Raw genomic sequence first — 20,856 nt, 5'->3', positions numbered from 1 at the left:
CTGGGATGTGGTTTTATTTCATTCCTTCCATTCCTGGAGTAATAATCGGTAATTTATACTAACACGACAATATGCAAGGAGTGGAGTGTGTTATCTTATAATGTGATTAAAGCTGATATGGTGACTTATAAAACAATATATGAAGCATTGCACTGTACAAAAGCTGTGTATACATAGACAGAGCTCCCTGCTGTGCAGTCTTTGTACCTCACATTTGCTAATATTATGATTGTCTCTGTTTCACATGGTTTCCTGATGGATTATAATTTATTCCTCTCAGAGCCCAGATGAGGACTGTGCATACTGAGATTAAGGCCGATAGATAATCTGATCACGGCACTATTTGAACTCACATGAGTTAACCATTCATTCACACAAACAATTTACCATGAACCTTTAATACGTGGCACGTTCTCCTACTAATGTTACTGAGAAAATACTGTTATTAAATTTTAATTGGATTCATTTTGGACTCATGCCAGATCACAGTTGACATACTGACCAACATTTCAACCCCTGATGAGCCGCTGCCAGCTGACTTTCACATACAATCAAATACAGTATACAGAGCTACAGGATCTCATTACATTATAAACATTAAAACTTCTTTTACCTATTAACTAGACACCAGAGCGTGGGCCAGAAATCCAACAGTCATGTTATAAGTTAATATGTAAACAACATTTTTCAAACCATTAGATTGCCAAGGCTGTTTAACCCTTTGAAGTAGTGTGCACTGATCCAGCAGTAGCAGGAACCGAAATAACAGGCAGAACAAAAATATTCTTCTTCTACTAGATCTAACTAATAAAGCTCTATGGAGTTGGGCTAAGATTTTGTGACGGCTATGAACATGTATGCTTTAAGCAATGTGAAATAATAAAAATGATGATGATTAAAATTACTGTATGAAACTTGGTTTTGGTGGAAATACACTTTTATACATACGGTATCTTCATTTGAACGGTAGCTGTCAAAGGCTTTTGACTGAGACTCTATAAACAGCCTGTCAGCAATGCAGAGACATTCCCCTCTGAAGTTTGTTTTTCTAACTAACAAAGTTCAATTATTTCTGCTTGACTAGTAAGTCTTGCAGCGTCCTTTTAATTTATGGGCAGAGGATGGTGAAGTAGAGAGACGGAGGGCTGGGCAGAGGAGACTGATGTTTAATGATATGATGCTACTGGAATGACTACATCTGACTAAATCACATCATTTGTGACACTGGTAATATAGTAGTTAATCTTTTAAGCCAACATGAATATGAAGTCTGTTAGTGCTATCTGTGTATTCAATAACATCTCAGTCTACTGAAGAAGACGTGTTATGTGGTCTGGATCATGCCAGAATCAAAAATTAACTTGTTTTGTGAGTTGGGATGAGCAGTCTCACAAAAAACAAAACAAATGAACTGAATTTAAACTCAAGATCCATGTGCTAATAAATAGAAATATACAACTACAGGCTGCATCTCAAAGTAAATAAAATATGTCAGCTATACATATCAGAATATAAAAATCTGACTTTATTGTTTTAATAATGTTCAGAGTTTTCCCATCCTGTAAATTCTTGTAAGCTCTACTTTATTTGGAATAATATATGTTAAATTGGCACAGTAAGTGTATAGCAGGCAGGCAGGCAGGCAGGCTCAGATTGTGAAACAAAACATAAAACACAAACTTTTTATTACATATAAAAGCACTTTTATTATAATTTTACATTATAAAACGTATATTTCCACCAGATGGCGATGTGACACCTTAAAAAACACCTTCACCATAATTAGACATATTTATAATAATGTTAAAAAGGCAAACTGAAAAGAACAAGAACAACATTATGACCAAAAGCATATCATAAATACGTTAAGGCACAACAGATGTGTCTGTGTGTTTTGAGGGCAGGTGAGCCAACAAAATCCCATGAGTTAGAACAAAAGCAATTCACACTTCAAGAATCTCACAGAGTTTTTGTGTGTTTGTTGTGAAAAATATCTACAGTCGTCTCCTGGCACTGCCTGAGGTCGTAGTCACAATATCCAATAGAGAATCTGCCCTGTCAGACATAATGAACATGTTTCACAACCAGAACTGAACAAGTTGATTCACAAACATTCTGCACAGTTTTTCTGACGTTGACAAAAATGTGGGTGAAGTATGAAAACCTACCTTTGGTCTCTTAAAGTAATCCAGCCCTCTTCCAATCTTTATTATCCAACCACTGTCAAACCTAAAAACAAAATTAAATCTAGATTACTGCCACGAAATAAAGCCACAATAATATTTAATTAAACATAGCATATTACATTAGGTTTGTAGTTGTAGAGTTTATTCCCTCACAGTAAATGTCATTTAAATTGCTGTAAATTTTATTAAAAACAAACTGCAGCTGTACCTGATTTCCCTGTCATGGATAGTGGAGGAGTACTGCAGATCCAGAGTTACACCATGAGCACTGAGGCTCTCCTTCAGCTCTGCCAGAGCGCTATTCTGTTGGCTGCTATCTGCCTACAGCACAAGATAAAGGTAGTGAAACAACAGCATTAGGTAAGTAGGAGAGAATACAGAGTCTACTATGCATTAACTACATAGTGACCATCACTTTTAAATAACCTACTTCATCCTGTGAAGTCAGCAGATGGATCCTTTTGAGCTCACAGGACGCTTTCAGCAGCATCTCACAGAAACGCAGAAAGTTGTACAACTATAGCAGAGAGGCGATGATTGTTCAGAGTTAACATTTTTAGTCACAAACCAGTGTCTCACCAGTGCCAAGAGAGGAATAAAACCCTCAAAATAAAACAGTGATGAAATGGAAGCTTTTACCTGGTGGGTGTGTCGTATGTACGGGTCTTCCACCCAGACCTCTGTGAGAGCACTGGTGATGTATGGCTTGAACAGAGACTCATAACTGTAACCAGTAGCATCCTCTGATATTCTAATCTGCTCGTGGTACTTTCCATCTGAAATGACACAGATATGGAAAATGACACTGTAACATGAAACATGGGCTAGTTTCTGTTAACCTGGCCCATTTTGGGGTTTAGTCGCCCACTTTGTACCGTTGGTAATTCAGTCCTGAGTGTTTGTGAGAATTACCTTCTTTCATCTGGTTCACATGAGCTTTGATTTGCTCTGCTCTGTTCATGTAACCCTCTATCTTCTCCCTGTAGTGTCCTCTCTTTGACTCGTCTGTCACAGCTGCTGACAGCAGAAGAGAAACCAAGTAAAGTGATTGTCTGTTTTCTTCATTTTGCTACAGTTGTGTGCATGTAACAGGAAGACACAGACCTTTCAACACGTCCATAAGCAGCTGGATACCCTCCTGGTAGCAGACCAGAGACTCCTGGAAGCGGCTGCTATGATCCAGCTCCACTGCCCGCTTCAGGACAGTGATGGCGGACGTCTCCATCCCAGACACATGATTTTGTGTCATTGTCAGTCTCTACAGTTATAATTTATTCTTAAAAAACAGAGTTCTCATGCTTCACGAGTATTACGGAAGACACTTCATGAAGTGGGACTACCTTCCCAACAAGATAGCAATTAGCGTGCGCCGCAAAAATAACTCCCGCAGAAACAAATCGCTGCGAAATGGTGCATGAGAGTTAGATGGGAGTTACTCCCACAAAGACACAGAGGATAAATGGCTATATTTACCTACATCATAAATAAATATATACATAAAATCTAAATAAAATATAAATACTCTATTTTTACATCTTAAGTAAAATTTCGAGGAACATTGGTAAAGTGACATTTGTCATATCGGTGCAATTTCAATGTAACACATTGGCACTTCCGGTAGGCATTTCATGAAGGAGAGAACATGAGAGAGCGTAAATAGCCAGTTTGGCCGCTATTTTAAAGGTTTACATTCATATTATACATGTACGTTTGGTGAATGTGATAATATAATAATTAAAATAGTGTTTTTTCACGTAACTTTTAGTTATACGGTTATTTTCGAGGTTAGCAGGGCTCTAACCTTGGCGTGCATGTCTGTCGCTTCAGGGGTTTTTGGCCGTTCATTGAAAATAAAACATGTCAGGTATCTGTCGCAGTTTGACCTCTTTACCAACCAAGGTGAGAACATCACATTTAATATTTCAGACATAGACAAATAAAGCTTGCCCATTTAGGAATCTGTAAAAGAATTATGCAGTGACAGTAAGCTAAGAGTTGACAGTAAGCTAAGAGTTGACAGAAGCAATACATCTGTTTCCATTTTTATTGTGGAACCAGCATGTAATTGTGACATATTACATAGTGAAACTGTGTAAAAAAACAAAAAAGTAAGAGTGATATTGAAGTGATATTCACCACTGTATTAGCATAACGGCGCAGACTGTGGGCACATTTAGCTTGTCCACAGTTTAAACTGTACTACACAGAACAAAGCTGCCTCTTAACCCATGCTGTAATATTTGGTTTTGTATGTCACAGATCCTGAGAGAAGCTTCAGTTTGGTCACCATGCCCGTGGTTTGTGTCAGCACGCAGTAAATTCACCAAAGCAAGAATCCCAAAAGAGGTAAGCAGGCAAAATCCCCGGATTTGATGAATGTCCTGCAACAAAATGGTAGTAATATTCTATTCTGCATGTCTTCGTGTATTCACAGTGTTTTTTTTTTTTCTTCCAGCTTTTTGTGGAGAGATCAAAAGAGCATGAAAAATATGGTGGTGATCCAGACCAACCTCATAAACTTCATATAGTGACGAGAGTCAAAAGTGTGATGCGAAGACCATACTGGGAAAAAGAGATGGTGAAACACCTGGGGCTTCAGAAGGTAAGGGTTTGTTTGATTGCTGTTCTTTTCAAAGCTCACAAAAAATGGTTTATTTTTTCTGTAATTCATCTAAGTTACCTGAAAATACTTTGTGGAAAACAGAAATATTTTAGCATTAACTGTATGTTCAGTGCGCTTTGTGACAACAGTGAAACCATAGCCTCACTTTAACTTTTGAACATGAATATTCATCCTTTTTAGTCTGTGCTTCAGGCAGAGATGCATTTATCAGCCTGATAAGCTTTATACACAGTGCAACTCAGCCTGACCTTGTAGACTGAAGAAACCACTTTCATTAGGTTAGAAGGGTGACCCCTAAAGTTGTGTATTATTGTATCACACGAATCAACTTCTGTCCTCTACAGAAGCACAGACATTATTTATAACAGTATTTTCTAGAGGTAAAATTATTTTGAATTTGTATTGCTCAGAGTGTCCTCTAATTTTTTTTGTCTTGCATTTAGGCCCATGCCCCTGTAATTCATAAAAATACACCTGCTGTCAATAGTCAGTTGAAATTCGTCAAACACCTTGTGAGGTAAGATGACTCTTTCTGTAAATGATCAAAGCATGTAGTACAACAAAATCTGACACAACTGATCTAGATTTATCACTTGAGTTAAGCATGAAGTTTTATGTGTCAAGTTGTTTGGACACTGAAGAAACTGTCATTTCCTGCTTTTAATCATTCAGGATCCAGCCACTGAAGACTCCCTATGGACTTCCCGCTGAACACGACATGGCAGACACATACATTAATAGTAAAGGAGAACTGATTGTCCATCGCCTCCTCCAACCTGTAGACCCCAAGGCTATAGAATCTTAGTTCACTCTAAAATGTATAATTCAATTGTACATAAATATCAGAGAAGGAAGGCTGCGCCATGTGATTCCATTACACCAAGAAAATCCTTTGGCACAGTCAGACTTGGGGGTAGTTGCATGAAATGTGTTTCAGATTGTTGGACTTGAGATTAATGAGGAATGCTGCCGTCAAACTCCTAATAAGTACTTTAGGAATTGTGAACTTCTTGTCTCATGATGCAGATTTCCCAGGTTGTCTGAATATATTTGTTGAGTAAAAACTATGTTCTATGTTTGATTATCAGTAAATTTCATACTCAGTAAATCTGTGCCCTTATTTTTTTTTTTACCAATTAAAGCCAATTAATAAAATTAAGACTTTTTGAAACGCATGCCAGATTCTTCTTTGTGAAGAACATTTCTCTTTCATTGTACTGTTGAGTCAGGAAGCGGCAATTTTTAGAAAATATGGGAAAAGGCAAATTACAGGCACTTTTTAACATTTTGATCTGAATATGTAGTGTAAACATGTAAGTTTAGATAATGTGATTGCTTATGCAACAGAGGCTGTTGTCTTTGTTGACCTGCTACTGCAGATGACACCACTTGAATTGAAAAACGAAACAATCACGTCAACTAGATGGAATCTGCTAAAAGCAAAGATGTAGTTTAATACTGAAAAGAGTCAGAGGAAAATTGAAAAAAGGTTTTAAAGAGCAAAATAACTGATGACGTGTACAGAATCATGAGCACAACGTTTTTTATTTGTTACACTGGTTAAGTCAAACTCTTGCTACATGGAAATGTGTAAAAATTCATTCTGAATGCAAAAGATTGGCACTCATGTCATTGATTCTGTTCTAACATCAGACTCACACAGTTTAAAGGAAAAACATGAAATAGCCAGAACTGCCTAAATGAGCACATCAGTAATTCAAGATGTGTCTAATGAAGGGACCCAAATCAGAAGCAATATTAAAAAGCTAACACCTGGTTACCTCAAGACTGGTGTAGAGGCTCAGTGAAATGTACACTCTTTAATCTGATGTGTAGTCTTTCTTGAAGTGCATGTATTACATTAGGTATTCAAATATAAAACATGGCAGACAATTAATTAAATAAGTCTGAAACAAAAGTGGCAGAAGTCTACTAAATAATAGTAGGGAAATTGGTAATCAATAGGTAACTCGCTGAAAGGAGTTGAGAAGATAAATTAAAGTGGGCTGTCTGCTAGGTTATATTAATGAGGTAGCCCTGAGAGAGAAAACCAGGTGACTGTCAGCGCTTTTCAGTCATCCTCAGAATCTGAATCTGAGTCGTAACCTCGTCCTCTGATGGTTTTCTTCTCCACCTTTGTGAACTTTGTGCCTGATCTCTGTGTCATGGTGGGGGGCTCCATCAGGTTACCGCTGAAACAAGAAAAAAAGGTGGTGTCAAAATGACGGTAGACTGACAGTGATGTTTCTTCAAATACTAACTGCTTTAAAAGTTAGTGCCTGTCTTACCTGTAGTTAATAACATCTGCACAACCAAGTCTCCATTCAAGCATTTCTGTGGGAAACTCATCTGTGTTTCCCAAGTCAGTGAATCCAACCACATAGTCCTTTGTTTTTCCATCTATCAGCAAAGCCAGTGTAGGAATGACCTTGATGCGGAGCCTCTCTGTCAGAAACGGGGCCTTTTCTGCATTCAGTTTGATGAATTTGGTCTCAACATGCTTCTTTGCCAAGATGGCCAAGTGTTTGTCAAGGATCTTACATCTATATGTTGAGGATAGAGGATAGTGACAAGTTCAGCATCCTGATGACAACATACACTTATTTCAAACATGCAAAAACACAGAAGTTAACTTGTAAAGGAGTAAATGAACAAAAGACCCCTCCCTCAAAGAGACATGCAAACTGATTTTACTATGAGCGAAACTATTTTCCTGCAAAATCTCCCAAAAACTGTTGCGATGCCAGAGGAAAAAGTGATGTCTTCAAAATACTTTGAAATAAGAAAAAAAAAACATTTTACATTTGGGATTCTGAAACTGTCGATGGTTTGTTATTTAAACATAATAAAAGACTGAAACAATAATCAGTTATTAGTATAATATCAGGCTCTATCAATAGATTTATCCATTGATCAACTAATTTTTGCACTAGTTTAATGGCTCATTCTGTCACTTAAGTTCTTAAGAGATATAATACTATATATATATATATATATATATATATATATATATATATATATATATATATATATATATATATATATATATATATAGTGACTCTTGCTGTGGAGTTACCTGAAGGTGGAATTTTTGTAGAAGTGGCAGACAACATTCTTGCTATCCTTGACCTCACTGAAAAAGTCCTTCTCACTTGGGACTTCTCTGTACTCTCCATGGCCTTTGGACAACCACTCCTTCAAAAGAAAGAATTAAGATAAATAACAGAACAAGAGATCTCAAAGAGCACTTTACCGTCTCATTTATTGATAGATTTAGGATGTGAACAACGGTAAATAGTTTTACTTCGGGACAAATCCATTACGATTCCTGATTTAGTCCAAGTCATGTAATCACAAAGATCTCATCCTACCACTAGTAATCATTTCAACAGGATGCAAGAGTTGCTAGCTAAGAGGTTAACAAAGCTGAAGAGGGTAATATAATACAAGACAAAGACTTGGATTGACCTACATGCTATGAATAATATAATATTCCATGAATGAAACAACTTAGTATATTTGTTTACTTGGTTTATTTATTCGTGCAATACCCATGTACCTGCTTCTGTTTCTGGGCTTTTTTGAGTGCCTCCAATCGCCTCTCCTTCAGTCTATCTAAGTCATCTTCATCCATTTCTTTGAGTTTGGCCAACTGTGCATCCACCTGCTCCTCCACCAGCTTAGCTGACTGCTCCAGAACCTTTGTTATGATATCTATTGACTGGTTGGCCATGTTTGCCTTCTCAGTATGAAACTATCCCTGAACCTGAGGGATAAAGAAAAGAGAAGACACAACACCACTATTACCACATGTATATTATGCTGTAATTCATTCTATGATTAATAAATCAATTAACCAATCAACCAAAAAAATTAACTGGACACTTTTCTTTCTTTCTTCTTCCTTTTAGATGATGATTCCCCACTATCCTTCCAGTTTTTAATAATGCTTGGACAGCTCCTAAGTCAATTTTGGTAGTTTCATCAGTCTCCTTAGATGTTTTCTTTGCTTGATGCATATCCAATAATTTAGTAGTAGTAGTTTAAGAAATGAGAAGCTACTCACTGCATGAGTTAGGGTTAAATAAGGTCTTGCCAGCTGAAACTAATTATACATGCAGTAATTATCCTAACGATTATACCTACCTATTGGCTTAGTTAAATCCAAGTGGTGACTTTTTGTTTGATGTATTTATGCACTGATAGTAAACTGTATGCTGAGTATCTAGTTTGATAAAATTAAGGAAGCCCACAATGTTCATTCTTTGTTTAAACTGCTCGAATGATGATAGTTTGAGGTATTGATGAGCAGTATTGTATTATAGGGGGTTACAATAATAATTCTACACTTCGAACACACCTCTAAGACATCTAATCAGAAACTGGCAGAAAAGGTCGATTTTATTTCAGGGTTGATGCATTGTAGATTTAGCTGGGTGTGCATAATAAACTAGTCACTCGTGTAACTTCTTGCATATGCAAGAATATGCATATTTGTGACCAGCTGTGTGAATAACCGAGTTTGTAGAACCAAACATAACTAAGTCGCTAAAGGCTGAAAGGCTGAGTCCTGGACTTGCAGCCAAACAGACAAAGCCATAGTAACGACTGGACACACCTCGTTCCTGTCTTATAGGCAGCATTTGCCAAGCTGCGTTAATCTGGTTATGGCGATTATTATTTATTTTTTTAACTTCCGTGCTACACGTTAACCGAGAAACGTAACACAGCCAACTTTGGCTGGCAAAAAGGAAAATCTTTAAAAATACCAGCTATCGCTAGTTTATGTTACCCTGCTAAGCTAGGTGGCTAACGTTAGCCTTGAGGGCTATAGAGATATAAACACTCCAACGGGCAGCGACACATAGACGATCTATGTGTAATAAAATGACAAACTTTTATGTACTAGAAACAGAAATGTGAAAGTTCATACAGACACTGTTACCTGGTGAATTTTCAGATGTTCGTCAACGCTTCAGTTCGTGCGCGAAATGCAAACCCGTCGCTTCGGATGTGACGTCACCTGCGCAGTTGACTTCAGATAAAGTACATCCGGGTAATTCACAAAATAAAAGCTATGAAATGAGTAGTAATAATAATAATAAATACTCAGTTTCTCCTGCTTTTAGGCTTCACTGTGGAGTGGGGGTTAGTGCATGTTCTTCCAGTGTCTGCATAGGCTTTCTCTGGGTAACACATAGCAATACCATCAGGGAAATGGGAACTAATTTTGGTGCATGACAACCTCAAACATACACCCAAAGTCATAGTATTACTTCTTCACTTTACCATCATGATTCACATTTTCACAATACTGGCATAAAAAATAATATCAGATCAACAAACTGTAAATTAAGATGGGCAACCCCAATCTTTCATAGACATCCCTCTCTATTTCTATTTTGTAACATGCCAGTGGAAGAAAAATACAGAGACAAATAAATTAATACAGGGTTTATTACCAAGATTTATAAAACTTACAAACAAGTTCACAGCTTCAGGTCTTCAGGCACAAGCCAGTTTAGAGAAGACAAAACTGACCAATTGTAGCTCCTGGCTCTTCCATTCAGAAAAGATATGACAGGTGAAGAGAAGCAGCATTTTGAGAGTTGGTGGAGACTTCATGAATTACATTCATTTCAATATGTTCAAAATGATTTGGTTTGCATATAGAGATACTGTTTTTAAAAAACGTTTCATCCACACGCATGTCTTGCATGGTGAGTTCACAAGCCAACCAGCCAGCCGCATCTGCTGAGTTCAAATCACCAACTTCACAGAAATGCAATGATGTAGCCACAATGTATACAAATGCAGCAAATGTGTGAAGTACACAACACGGGTTACAGTTAAAAATCAGTTCACCAGTTCCAATGCAAATCTAGTCTTATTACTATATTCAGATTTACAAAACCAGTGAAAACACTTGAATACCAAGATTTAGTCCATATACAAAGGTTGTATGAAATGTTACATTTTCTAGAAGGGACATCTCACTTATTAGTCAAAAAAAGAAATGCATAGGCTACTTATTGATTGCCATAACCCCTGTCAACATCCTCCTAAATCAGAGTGCTACTGAGAATCAACAGTTAACCTCATATGAAGTGCTTTGGCCAGCTTCTGATTTCCATGTTGGGACACTTACAAACAAAGAGAGAAGATTTACAATTTAAAGACAATTACTAAGATTTTACTACATGTAAACAATACAAGAGGTAAATCCTATACATACATCTTTTGTTTTAAAACTTTTAACAAGGAAGTTTAAAAACATTATTTACATACTATAATAACAGGATTTGGCACTTTTTTTGGAAGAGACAAGAAAAAAAAAAAAAGATACTACTGTAGACACCAGGCTCTGTTTTGTCTGCTTTTTATGACACAGCAGTAGTAGATATTTCACAGGTCAGTATCAGTACAAGTGGCATGGAGCACTAATGAAATATATTTTCATTCCTACCATTTCTGAAATGATGTGCATGTGTAAGTTGTAGTGTAGGTTTGATATCTGAGCAATGCTTCAAGACAACTGCAAATATTACTTAATGATTATTTGATTAAGACGATGAATATACCTACTGCTTCCTTTAGATGTAAACTGATTATGATGAAGTGCATAAATGAATAAAATAATAAACATTAAATGTGCCTGTTTTGCAGTGTTCAATCTTTGGACAAATAGGGGAAGTAAACTGCTTTAACAGAAAGAAAACACTCATTAGAAAAAGAAATGTTTTATGTCTGGTTTAAGGCCTGGTTTAGACTAAATGCAAAAGAAATTAAGTTCTGCCTGCAAAAATCGTATTATAAAAGTTCAAAAGTTCAAAAAGAGCTCCAATTGAAAAAAACATTCATTTTAAAAAAGCTGCTACAATTATCAGCATTCTGGGTTCTGATTAGAAGATTTTAAGTTTATTTCTTGCTATTCAGTTTGTGTTACTTGTTCTTTAAAGAGCAAATACAGAATAAAGTCCTGTGCATACTCTCAGCTAGTGCTGCCATGGCTCTTGTAACATGTTCTTATATTCAGTGTGTCGATGAGGCCACTGAGAATAATTGTTGAGAAAAAAAAAAAAAGTATAACTTCGCTGTTATCATGTGTATTGCAGATGGCCTTGTAAAAGTAAAGCAAAGCATAACAAAACATAAAGTGGTAATGTTAGTGATGAGACACAGTGAAAACAGTAACCCCTTCTTTTTAGGTTATCTTAAGCGTGCTACCATAAGTCTGTTGCACAACCACTTGGACGTTGTCTACGATGAAGTCAAAAGCCATACTCCAAACGGACTCCACTGACTGCTGCATGATTCTGCAAAGAAAAAAATACAGCATATAACATAAGTAAAAATGAAGAAGAAGAGGTGTAGGAGGTTAAGCTGTGCAGTACTTGCCTTTTCATATACTTTATAATTAGATCCAGCTTCTCCAGATCCTTATCCTCAATCAGCTCAGTGCAGTACCTCACCACATGCAGGATGTCCTCCTCCATGGGTTCTAAGAGAAAGTAAGAGGTGATTTTAAAAAATGCATTTCTGCTATTTGACAAAAAACATATCCGTAGTCAACTGCAACTGCTGGACTTATTACAGAGCTCTGCTTCTCTGCATACCTGTTATGGTGGTGACCCATTCCCGTAGGAGGGTTTTAATGTCTGTCAGGTCACTGGCTCCTGCCAAAGCTGGAGCAGGGCGAGGAGTGAACTTAGACACAGACTCTGGGACGTGTTTTGAGAATGATGTGGAAGGTCCATTTTCAGTCTGGAAAAAGAAAACAGATATGAGTCACATACTGCCACAATAGAGAAAAGAATGTGATCTTTAAGTATTGTTAAAATGCTCACCTTTACAGTGTCTACTGCTTCCTTTGATTTAGGAAGTGGTAAGGTTTTGGCTGGGCTGTTTATTGTGAGACGCCTCTTCACAGGGGACAGTCCTTTTTTAACAGGACTCACTGTATTTTTTCTCTTGTAGCGCCGCTTGATGCGACCATTGCCACCTCCTGTCTGTTTTAGTTGCAGCAGTGGATTCTTCTGCTCCACTGCAGGAAAAAAACAAAGAGGGCAAATATTAGCTGAACAGAACATGATAATAGTAGAGAAAGCCAAATGCATTTCTGGGGACTTACACATCTTTGTCTGAGGTTGGACGGTTGTTACACGGATATACGCAGACTTTAGTTCTTCCTGGAGCTCTTTGGGAAGGGCAGCAAATACATCTGGATCAACCTGCAGTCAGAGACCCAAGAGACTTAGTGAAGCCATATGGTTTGATAATTGATATATTGTACATTTGGAGAAAGACAAACATTTGTTTTGGTTCTCACATTGGAATTTAAAAAGCTGGTTTTGGTAAATTTTCAGTTCCAGTTCCAATTCCAATTAACATTTATTTATTGTATTGTCACTAAAACAAATATATATATAATATTATTACTATTATTTGGCAAGATTACAACAAATGGCAAGAATGTAACTGTGACTACAGTTTGTAAAACAATATACACATCATTGCATGATATTATAAATCTTATCTCGACCCATTGCATCCTTACCTGTGAGAAGTTAGGGAGTTCTAGTACAATTCCTGGACTGTCTGGCTGGTTTGGAATCTGCAGAACCAACGTTCCTACAGGTGTAGGAGGACGAAAAGGGGAGGTAGGGCAAGACTTCACAGAAGAAGGCTGTGGAAGAAGAGCAGAGGGCTGTGGACTCGGTGAATGACAGTTATTTGGTCTCCCATCTCGATGACTCCATGACTGCTCCACTTGTTCTCTCAGCTCTGCAGGCAGGGCCTCCAACACTGAACGATCCACCTTAAAAATCATAATTAAACAGTTTGTTCATTGAAGGTTCCTTGCTCAGTCCTTCTTTAATCAAGCAGAAAGATCTTTCAAGTATTCACCTGTGAAGGGGAGGGAACCTCAATACTGAGGTTAAGACGAGTTCGACAATGTTTTGGAGTTGTTCTGCATGCTGGTGCATCTTTGCTCGTTCCTGGGACTGGCTCAGGAGAAGACGCAGGATGTGGAGAGGTGCTAGATGATGGGGCCGTGGTCGAGGAAGTCTTTGCCTGATTTGTATTGTTGTCTGCAGCACGTTTAACATTGATCTTAACCTCAAGTGACTTTATAGACAACATCAAATATGTAATTTGAAACACAAAAACCTTATACAAACCTCTGTTGTGGGATTGGGCACTCAGTCCTTGGCCTAGTAACATCTCTTTGATGGAGCGTGACCGGTGACCTGTGGAGTCCTGGGGGACGGAGTGATGTCCTTCAAGAAGCTGAACCTGGATGCCGACTCCTCTCAGGTCCTGAACCTGCAACTTCATGGCATGGAACAGCTTGATGACTGCAGCGGCAATCAGCTGACCACTGTCAGTGGACTGAGTGAGCATCACAGTCCTGACAGCAAGAGACAGATAAAAATGAGTCTACAAAAAGACAATGACACAGACAAGCAATGGAAAGAGGACAACATACAGGGATGTGTTTCTGTCTTACCTGGCTAGATTGTCACATATGCCATGACCACCATATTTAGCCGGTTCCAGTGGTGCTCCAACCTTGCGAACCATGACCTTAAGTGTAACTCTGCGACCACGCAGCCCTGCTTCCTGTAAGCGTCTCTGCACTTCCATGGACAAGTTAGTCAGGAAACACTCTGCTTCATCAATCTGATCACACAGATGGGGGACAAGAGTGTTAGGGAGAGAAAGAAAGAAAGAAAGAAAGAAAGAAATGTAAGAAAGATTTTAAAAAAGGAGAGAGGTCTAACCCTTGTAAAACGAATGTTGTAGTTTATCTCAGCTGAGACAGACTTTCTTTCCTTCTCATATCGGACAGGTCGGTCATCTAGCCCTCTGCAGAAACGGAAAAGGGTTTGTCCAGTCCGGGGTCCAAATTTCTTCTGCAGCTGAGAAAGAGTGACCTGTCGGAGGTCCCCACATGAACACACACCCATAGCTGCCAATTTCCTGCCCATAACAGGCCCAACACCTAGAAAACAGAAAGTCATGATTTAGTCAAATGTTTTGACTAAACAAACACAAAAGCTCAAAGACTGTAGAGTATCAGATATGACCAGCAGGGGGTGCTGTATATGTACCTGGCAAGCTGGTCACTGGTAAGTCCCTTATAAAATCATCAACTTCTTTAGACTTCAAGAAGTACTGCCCATCTGGCTTGGCCTTTCGAGTCCCCAGCCGAGCCAACAGGATGTTGGACCCTGAGCAGATGAGCAATTAGTGAAATACAAAACTCTGTGTGGTTCTATATTACAGTATAAAACACAAACTCACCCATGCCCACTGAAGCACAGCATCCTGTTTTCTCCTTGATTTCTGCTCTGATTGTTTTGGCAAGATCTTCTGGGCTGATGCCCAACTCAGCTACTACAGCAGAACCATCTATCAACACTTCATCACAGCTCAGAGCCTCAATGTCATGGGTATAACTGCAAAAAAACAAATGAGTGAGAAGGAATGCTTTAGGTTATGCTGCAGGTTAGTGACGTGAAAGTGAGTGAAAAATAGACCTGTGATTTGTTCTTACCCAGCCAGAATCTCATACATAGTGAGAGCCACCTCTTTATAAGCCTCAAAATCATATGGGACCGATTGCAGTGTAGGACACAACTGTTTTGCTTTGCCAAAAAACATCCCGTTCCGCACGCCTGCTTGCCTGCGAGAGAAAACAGCTTACAAAATAATGCTATTTGAGTTGTGCAGAACAATAAAATATACATGTTTGTTTAGAGCTTACCTAGCTTCATAACTGCAGGATGCAATCTCTGCCATTGAGAGGGCAACAGCATCCTGGTCCACTGCTTTGACATGGGACTCGGGGCTCTCTTGTGAAGGAGTTCTGTGTAGATCATCGTCATTTCTCTCTGTGAGGCCGAACAAAGGTACATTTAGTCCAATACAATAAAGTAAAATGTATCAAGGAAAAAGAAAGTACACTGAGCCAAGTCTGTAACAATCAAGGACATTACAACAAACTTTCTGGGTTTGACAGTCTCACCATGTTGAGGGTGAGTTTGTTTCCTCTGGTAGTACTGCTGCTCTAGCTGAGGGTTGGCCCCAGGTCTCAGCGGCACTTTACCTTGGCCACGATTACTGGTCACAGCTACAGGCTTCCCTGAAAGAAAACCAATAACTCAACAGGAAGCAAAGACTACATGACACTGTTATGTGTGGCAGGTATTTTGTTATTTGAAGATATTTCAGTCAGTTCAAATGTGCCTGACCTTTGAGGTCCGGCCGATGTCGGATCCCCACAGATACAAAGAAACAGTCCATGTCCACATGTAGAATACAAGATTTAACACTTGCAGGTGCAGATAAACCTGACATGTGAAGAGATAATCAGAACATCAGTGGGGTTTTCCAAATCACATCTTATAGAACAGCTACTACACATTTAGGAGAAAGGTGACTGATGGGTAATAAATGTCTACAGACCACTGAGCCTCTATGACACTGTTAATACACTGTTCCTTAACAAAGGCTGATGACAAAAAACTGCCTTTACAAAAAAAAAGGAGCAACATAAGGACTCTTTTATTCCTACCTTGACACTCTGTAGAGCGTGGTGCTACATATTTCCTCAATCGTTCCTTTCCAGGAAAGGAAGCACCCCCCGCTGCTTTTCGTTTGCTGTGCAGTTCGTTGACATATTCAGAAAATCCAATCCTCCATGTGGAGATTTGGTGTAAACGTGAGTGAGAGTAGAACTCGGAGATCAAATCACCTGTTTGCACCAGCAGATTTGTTGAAGACTTGGATGATGATGATTTGTCAATGGGAGGATCAGGTTTGTCAGCTATGCTGTTTGTGTTGAGTGAGGCAAGTTCAGATGAAAAGGCATTGTGGTGACTTCCATTTAGTCGAATTGGAGAATGTGAAAAAGAGCGTGATGTAGCGGAAAAAGAAGGAGTCTTTTCTGTATGTGGATCAACCTGAAGGGATGGCGGCTGCTGTTTTGTGACGTCCACTCCTTTTAAAGCCTCTTCATAGGTGGGTGGAGGAGGTTTAGGTCTTTGCTCACTGGCTGCTTGGTGGCATTGCTTTGGAGGACTATGGGGAAACTCATATGGGTCAGGTTTAGTTTGAAAGTGTGCTGAGAGACTCAGAGGTTTATTGCCTAGACTCTTAACTGTGCGTTCAGGCAATTTCTTGTCAATGAAGGGCTCATCTGTCACAGGAGACAGGTCCCCTGGCTTTAAGGCACCATTAACAAGGTGGGCGTGTCCGTTGGTCAGAGGTGGATCCGTTGCCACCTGTGGGAAAGGGTTTTCTTTGCCACACTCTTGCATTTCATTGATTTTTGAATGGCTAATGTCCAATGAGGTCCGCAATAATCCATTTCTAGAAAGAAAAGAGATCTCTGCTTAGTGCATTAATGTAACAAGACTTTCAAATTGTTGCAAATTCAAAACAAACATAAACCACAAACATCTTTACTCTCTTATTAACTTCATTTACTCACAATTTTAATTCCACTTCCTTGCAGCCACTGTGTTGTGTGTTGCAAGAAGAGTTGGTCTGAGGTTGTTGTTGGCCTGCTTTCTGGTGCTTGAGATTAGGAAGAGGTGTTTGAATAGTAGACTGTGGGGGCTTCGTGGTGTTTGGGTCACACGCAGCTTGGCTCTGTAAAGGGCTTATGTGTCTTGGAGCTATATTGAGGTGGCTGGATGCTAAGTGACTTGGATCATTAGTGAAGCGACGTGCACAGCTGTGCGGGACGGACTGAGGTTGGCTGTTGCTAGGGTTAGGGTTATTCTGGTATCTGGATGGGGACTGCTCATGGCTGTGAACTGCTCTCTGAACATGGTGCTGTGGCAGATGTTGATTTTGATGGACATTCGACTGCAGCATCCCATGGCTCGGTCCTGCGATTTCTGAGGTCTGGCGTAGAATCACGCCAGGGAAGAGAGGGCCTTTCTGTTTGACATACAGCTGGTACTGTATGTAAGGCAGAAGCCGCCCAGCCTTGACACTGTTTTAGACAAAGTTGACAAAAAGATTTTTAGCTAATGTTGTACTTTAACAATTGTATTAATAATGGAAAATGTACCCTCAAAGACAAAATTGACTTTCACTGAACAGACCTGTCTGTGATCCACTCTGGCCTGATGATCTTTTCTCCTTTGAGCTCCTGAATTTTACTATTGGGCAAGTTATTGGCAATGATGTGGGTGGTCTTTGAGCGAGAGTAGTACATGTGGAACTGGCCACCATGCAGCATCATCAGTCTGCGTAGCTCATCAGCACTTGGATCTGGTCACAAGACATGCAGCAAAAACATAGTCAATATAGCTGCTCCACAGCAATGAACATTTTTGTTACCATTAAAGGCGTTAAAACTATTCAGAGCATTATAGCATAGATACAACCAGAATTTGGATGAGGAAAGAGAAATGCAGCTACAGAGAGAGCAATGCAGACTGCTTGTTTTTATTCAGTCTACCGGGATATTCGAAGAGAACATTGTGCTGCAAAGTACTAACATAAGAGCCTGTGAAGGGAGGAAGACACACAAACTAGAGCTGACAAACATGAATGTATTATAATGTTACCTGTGTATCCATTAACATAAATGGCTACTCCACTGAAGATGCTGGAGCACGTGCCTTCTTTCTGTTTTTCTCTGGGGGCATCAAGTTTAAACTGCTCATCCAACTTGGAGATTTTGGCAGCCATGTAGCCACCCTGCAGATATATAAAGGGTATGATATTGTATGTCATACACAGAATATTCATATATTCACGTATTCAGATATTTCGTGATTTTAGTGATATTTATATAACACTTCCGTGTCAGTGTCAGGATCAGTGTTAACTCAAACTGTTCCTTCAGCTGCCTATTTATCTATTTCGTGTTACAGTTATATACTGCATTTTTACTTTGGGTGGGACAATTGCTCCACACTGGATCATTTCTACCACACAGTCGGATTTGGGTTTCTGAGCATTACTCACCCTCTCAGCCCAACCATTGTCATCATTAGCATTGGCTTTCTTCATTGACCACCCATTTCGACTCATACTGAGCTACCTGAAAACACAAGACACAGACAACAGACTGCACACAGTTAGTGCTTAGTTAAAGTGCATGTTAGGTGAACATTTTAAAATGGAAAAATGTGTTTAAGGTGCATCCTGAACTGCAGGATGGCAACATTAAGCACATAAAGGTGTGATAATGACTGGAAATTATAAACTCACTGACAAAGTATGTGACACATGAACATCTCCTAAGTGTTTTGTCCTCATGTGCGATTCAAAGGACACAGATCACAGGTGTTCTTTATGGCTGAGACAGGTGTTACCTCAACATAAATGTTATGAAACTACCCATACGCCTTGGGGATATTGTTTTTATCCAAGGACATGCCCGGGCAGCTTCTCTGACAATGACAGGTAGCTCGGTACCACCAGAGCCCCATGTGGCACTTTGTGGACATCTTTCATGCTAGCATTAGCCTAGCTACTCTTAGCGATGCCTCACATTAGCTAGTTAACCATGCATGTCGCAGCAGCACAACACGCCTGTAACATTTCGTCAGTTCAAGCAAACATAAATATGAGTACAGGAGTGTTGTCTGCACTCACCGACCATGTCACCAAACAATGGATAGTGAAGCTAAAACACCGACTAACTTCAGCACACTGTTATTTGCGGTTGTAAACAAACAGCGGTCTCCACCGACTGCTCGCTAACAGAAGTCACTTGCTTTTTTACCTTTTATCCTGTCAGACTGGCTCGTTAGCTGCAGACTTCTCTCTGCAGACACTGACCAGCACACACGGTCCGTGTGCGCTAAATAAACGGGGTAAGAGCAGAGAAAAGCGCAATGGAAATCCTCCACACAGCTAGCTCGACAGCTCAGCCTTGACCTCCTCCACAGAAGTCCTTTGGTCGAAGTGAAATCCCCTTATTTTGTCGTGCTGCCACGCCATGTCTGTTCAACATTTTCGCTCACCCTCCCAGTCCTTTCGCTCTCCATTTCTACCGCCTCAACGCTTTGCTCCGTCTTCGCTCGCCGAGTGTCAAACACTAGTTCCGGATGATATTTTCAAAATAAAAGCGCCGATGACTTAGTGACACATTTGTAGGGCTGTTTCTGTGGAAATTGTTGGGTTATGGAGAGAAATGTTATGAAGTGGTCGTTACATAATACTGGAGTCATTCTGTAAGAAAGGCGGGATTATCATGTGGCTAAGGGGCCCCTGACGCCTCTGCTTTATAATTTTGTCAATGTTAGTCGATTAACTACAAATGTATTATATATATGTATCACTTAAGTACATTATCATCCATGACGGCACTTGATTTCTCCACCCTGTGATCCACATCACACAGAGGTATTATGTGAAAGTTTTAAGACCTGAACTGATTCGTTTTATATCATAGTGACTTGTTGTAAAGTTGTGTTTAATGAAGCTACTCCAGTTTTTCTGTGCCAAATATTTAACATGTACAGTAGAAGACTGCAGGCAGATAGTACTTTCTAAAGTGCTTTAAGAGTGCAGAAAATGGTGACAAATAATAAAACATAATATTACTTTTGTTGGGTCAATAAGTCAGAGATAATCAACTAAAGAAAATCTATGAAAGGCTATAGATATTTATCTGACATTTTCTTGCTTTCTTCACCCTTAATCTCATTTAAATGTCTAAAGAATTTATATATTTATGACGATTTATCTAGACAATATTTTAACATTTGTAGTATATACAGTTAATTTAGATACATTATATTAATAGGCTGTTAATACTCAGTTCAATAATAGGCAATATGATTAGGCTAAAATCATCTCAAGATGATCAAGAGTCCTAGAATTTTGCACGCTTTATTTTGAAAAAAAAAAAGATGCTCAACATCCGGTTTTTATGTAGCTTGTCGTCTCTAGCTTGACCCAGCTCACCACCGGTTGTTTTTAGCTTCAACTTGTGTTAAAATGCTGCCACTCTGCGGACAGTCGGTCGCATGTCAACTAAAATGACTGTCTCGGAAGCTGTGTGTCGTTTTA

General features: G+C 39.2%; 4 protein-coding genes across 6 annotated transcripts; 1 reads left to right on the top strand and 3 right to left on the bottom strand.

Moving 5' to 3' along the window:
- Positions 1-1,670: 1,670 nt before the first annotated feature.
- mitd1 (MIT, microtubule interacting and transport, domain containing 1) lies at positions 1,671-3,545 on the bottom strand. Its single transcript, XM_026376620.2, has 7 exons — positions 3,291-3,545; positions 3,099-3,200; positions 2,826-2,962; positions 2,617-2,703; positions 2,395-2,507; positions 2,169-2,229; positions 1,671-2,055 (listed from the first exon to the last, which is right to left on the bottom strand). Exons 1-7 carry the CDS (start codon positions 3,433-3,435, stop codon positions 1,960-1,962), a joined length of 741 nt encoding a protein of 246 aa, XP_026232405.1. The 5' UTR covers positions 3,436-3,545; the 3' UTR covers positions 1,671-1,959.
- A 240-nt stretch (positions 3,546-3,785) lies between these two features.
- Positions 3,786-5,978, top strand: mrpl30 (mitochondrial ribosomal protein L30). 2 transcript variants are annotated; one of them, XM_026375769.1, is made up of 6 exons: positions 3,786-3,890; positions 4,014-4,085; positions 4,446-4,532; positions 4,642-4,788; positions 5,253-5,326; positions 5,482-5,978. In XM_026375769.1, the coding sequence occupies exons 2-6, from the start codon at positions 4,044-4,046 to the stop codon at positions 5,612-5,614; spliced, it is 483 nt and encodes a 160-aa protein (XP_026231554.1). In that variant the 5' UTR covers positions 3,786-3,890; positions 4,014-4,043; the 3' UTR covers positions 5,615-5,978. The 2 variants fall into 2 exon arrangements, with proteins under 2 accessions (XP_026231554.1, XP_026231552.1); XM_026375767.1 differs by having other exon boundaries at positions 3,788-3,869.
- A 357-nt stretch (positions 5,979-6,335) lies between these two features.
- txndc9 (thioredoxin domain containing 9) lies at positions 6,336-9,856 on the bottom strand. Its single transcript, XM_026375646.1, has 5 exons — positions 9,755-9,856; positions 8,369-8,575; positions 7,886-8,004; positions 7,098-7,352; positions 6,336-7,001 (listed from the first exon to the last, which is right to left on the bottom strand). Exons 2-5 carry the CDS (start codon positions 8,540-8,542, stop codon positions 6,881-6,883), a joined length of 669 nt encoding a protein of 222 aa, XP_026231431.1. The 5' UTR covers positions 8,543-8,575; positions 9,755-9,856; the 3' UTR covers positions 6,336-6,880.
- A 392-nt stretch (positions 9,857-10,248) lies between these two features.
- On the bottom strand, positions 10,249-19,855 carry rev1 (REV1 DNA directed polymerase). 2 transcript variants are annotated; one of them, XM_026376969.2, is made up of 22 exons: positions 19,565-19,855; positions 18,802-18,904; positions 18,399-18,531; positions 17,931-18,099; positions 17,309-17,818; positions 16,391-17,187; positions 16,068-16,166; positions 15,842-15,958; positions 15,581-15,707; positions 15,371-15,499; positions 15,118-15,272; positions 14,925-15,044; positions 14,595-14,815; positions 14,321-14,493; positions 13,992-14,221; positions 13,717-13,901; positions 13,367-13,627; positions 12,941-13,040; positions 12,657-12,853; positions 12,426-12,573; positions 12,208-12,310; positions 10,249-12,125 (listed from the first exon to the last, which is right to left on the bottom strand). In XM_026376969.2, exons 2-22 carry the CDS (start codon positions 18,865-18,867, stop codon positions 12,014-12,016), a joined length of 4,152 nt encoding a protein of 1,383 aa, XP_026232754.1. In that variant the 5' UTR covers positions 18,868-18,904; positions 19,565-19,855; the 3' UTR covers positions 10,249-12,013. The 2 variants fall into 2 exon arrangements, with proteins under 2 accessions (XP_026232754.1, XP_026232753.1); XM_026376968.2 differs by having other exon boundaries at positions 18,802-18,877.
- Between the last annotated feature and the right edge of the window lie 1,001 nt (positions 19,856-20,856).

The sequence above is a fragment of the Anabas testudineus genome, chromosome 21 (genome assembly GCF_900324465.2).
Source record: "Anabas testudineus chromosome 21, fAnaTes1.2, whole genome shotgun sequence".
In the NCBI taxonomy this organism is placed as follows: domain Eukaryota; kingdom Metazoa; phylum Chordata; class Actinopteri; order Anabantiformes; family Anabantidae; genus Anabas; species Anabas testudineus.
This window is presented reverse-complemented; position numbering and strand designations above follow the sequence as displayed.

Coding starts and splice junctions, on each gene's coding strand:
- mitd1 (XM_026376620.2), bottom strand. CDS start 3,435: ATGACACAAAATCATGTGTCTGGGATGGAGACGTCCGCCATCACTGTC. Junction 2,963..3,098: donor TGTGAACCAGATGAAAGAAG/GTAATTCTCACA, acceptor GTGTCATTTCAG/ATGGAAAGTACCACGAGCAG. Junction 2,056..2,168: donor ATTACTTTAAGAGACCAAAG/GTAGGTTTTCAT, acceptor TATGTCTGACAG/GGCAGATTCTCTATTGGATA.
- mrpl30 (XM_026375769.1), top strand. CDS start 4,044: ATGTCAGGTATCTGTCGCAGTTTGACCTCTTTACCAACCAAG. Junction 4,533..4,641: donor AAGCAAGAATCCCAAAAGAG/GTAAGCAGGCAA, acceptor TTTTTCTTCCAG/CTTTTTGTGGAGAGATCAAA. Junction 4,789..5,252: donor AACACCTGGGGCTTCAGAAG/GTAAGGGTTTGT, acceptor TCTTGCATTTAG/GCCCATGCCCCTGTAATTCA.
- txndc9 (XM_026375646.1), bottom strand. CDS start 8,542: ATGGCCAACCAGTCAATAGATATCATAACAAAGGTTCTGGAGCAGTCA. Junction 8,005..8,368: donor AAGCCCAGAAACAGAAGCAG/GTACATGGGTAT, acceptor TTTCTTTTGAAG/GAGTGGTTGTCCAAAGGCCA. Junction 7,002..7,097: donor GCAGATGTTATTAACTACAG/GTAAGACAGGCA, acceptor TTCTTGTTTCAG/CGGTAACCTGATGGAGCCCC.
- rev1 (XM_026376969.2), bottom strand. CDS start 18,867: ATGAGTCGAAATGGGTGGTCAATGAAGAAAGCCAATGCTAATGATGAC. Junction 17,188..17,308: donor AAGGAAGTGGAATTAAAATT/GTGAGTAAATGA, acceptor TTTTCTTTCTAG/AAATGGATTATTGCGGACCT. Junction 13,041..13,366: donor AACTCCCTAACTTCTCACAG/GTAAGGATGCAA, acceptor CTCTGACTGCAG/GTTGATCCAGATGTATTTGC.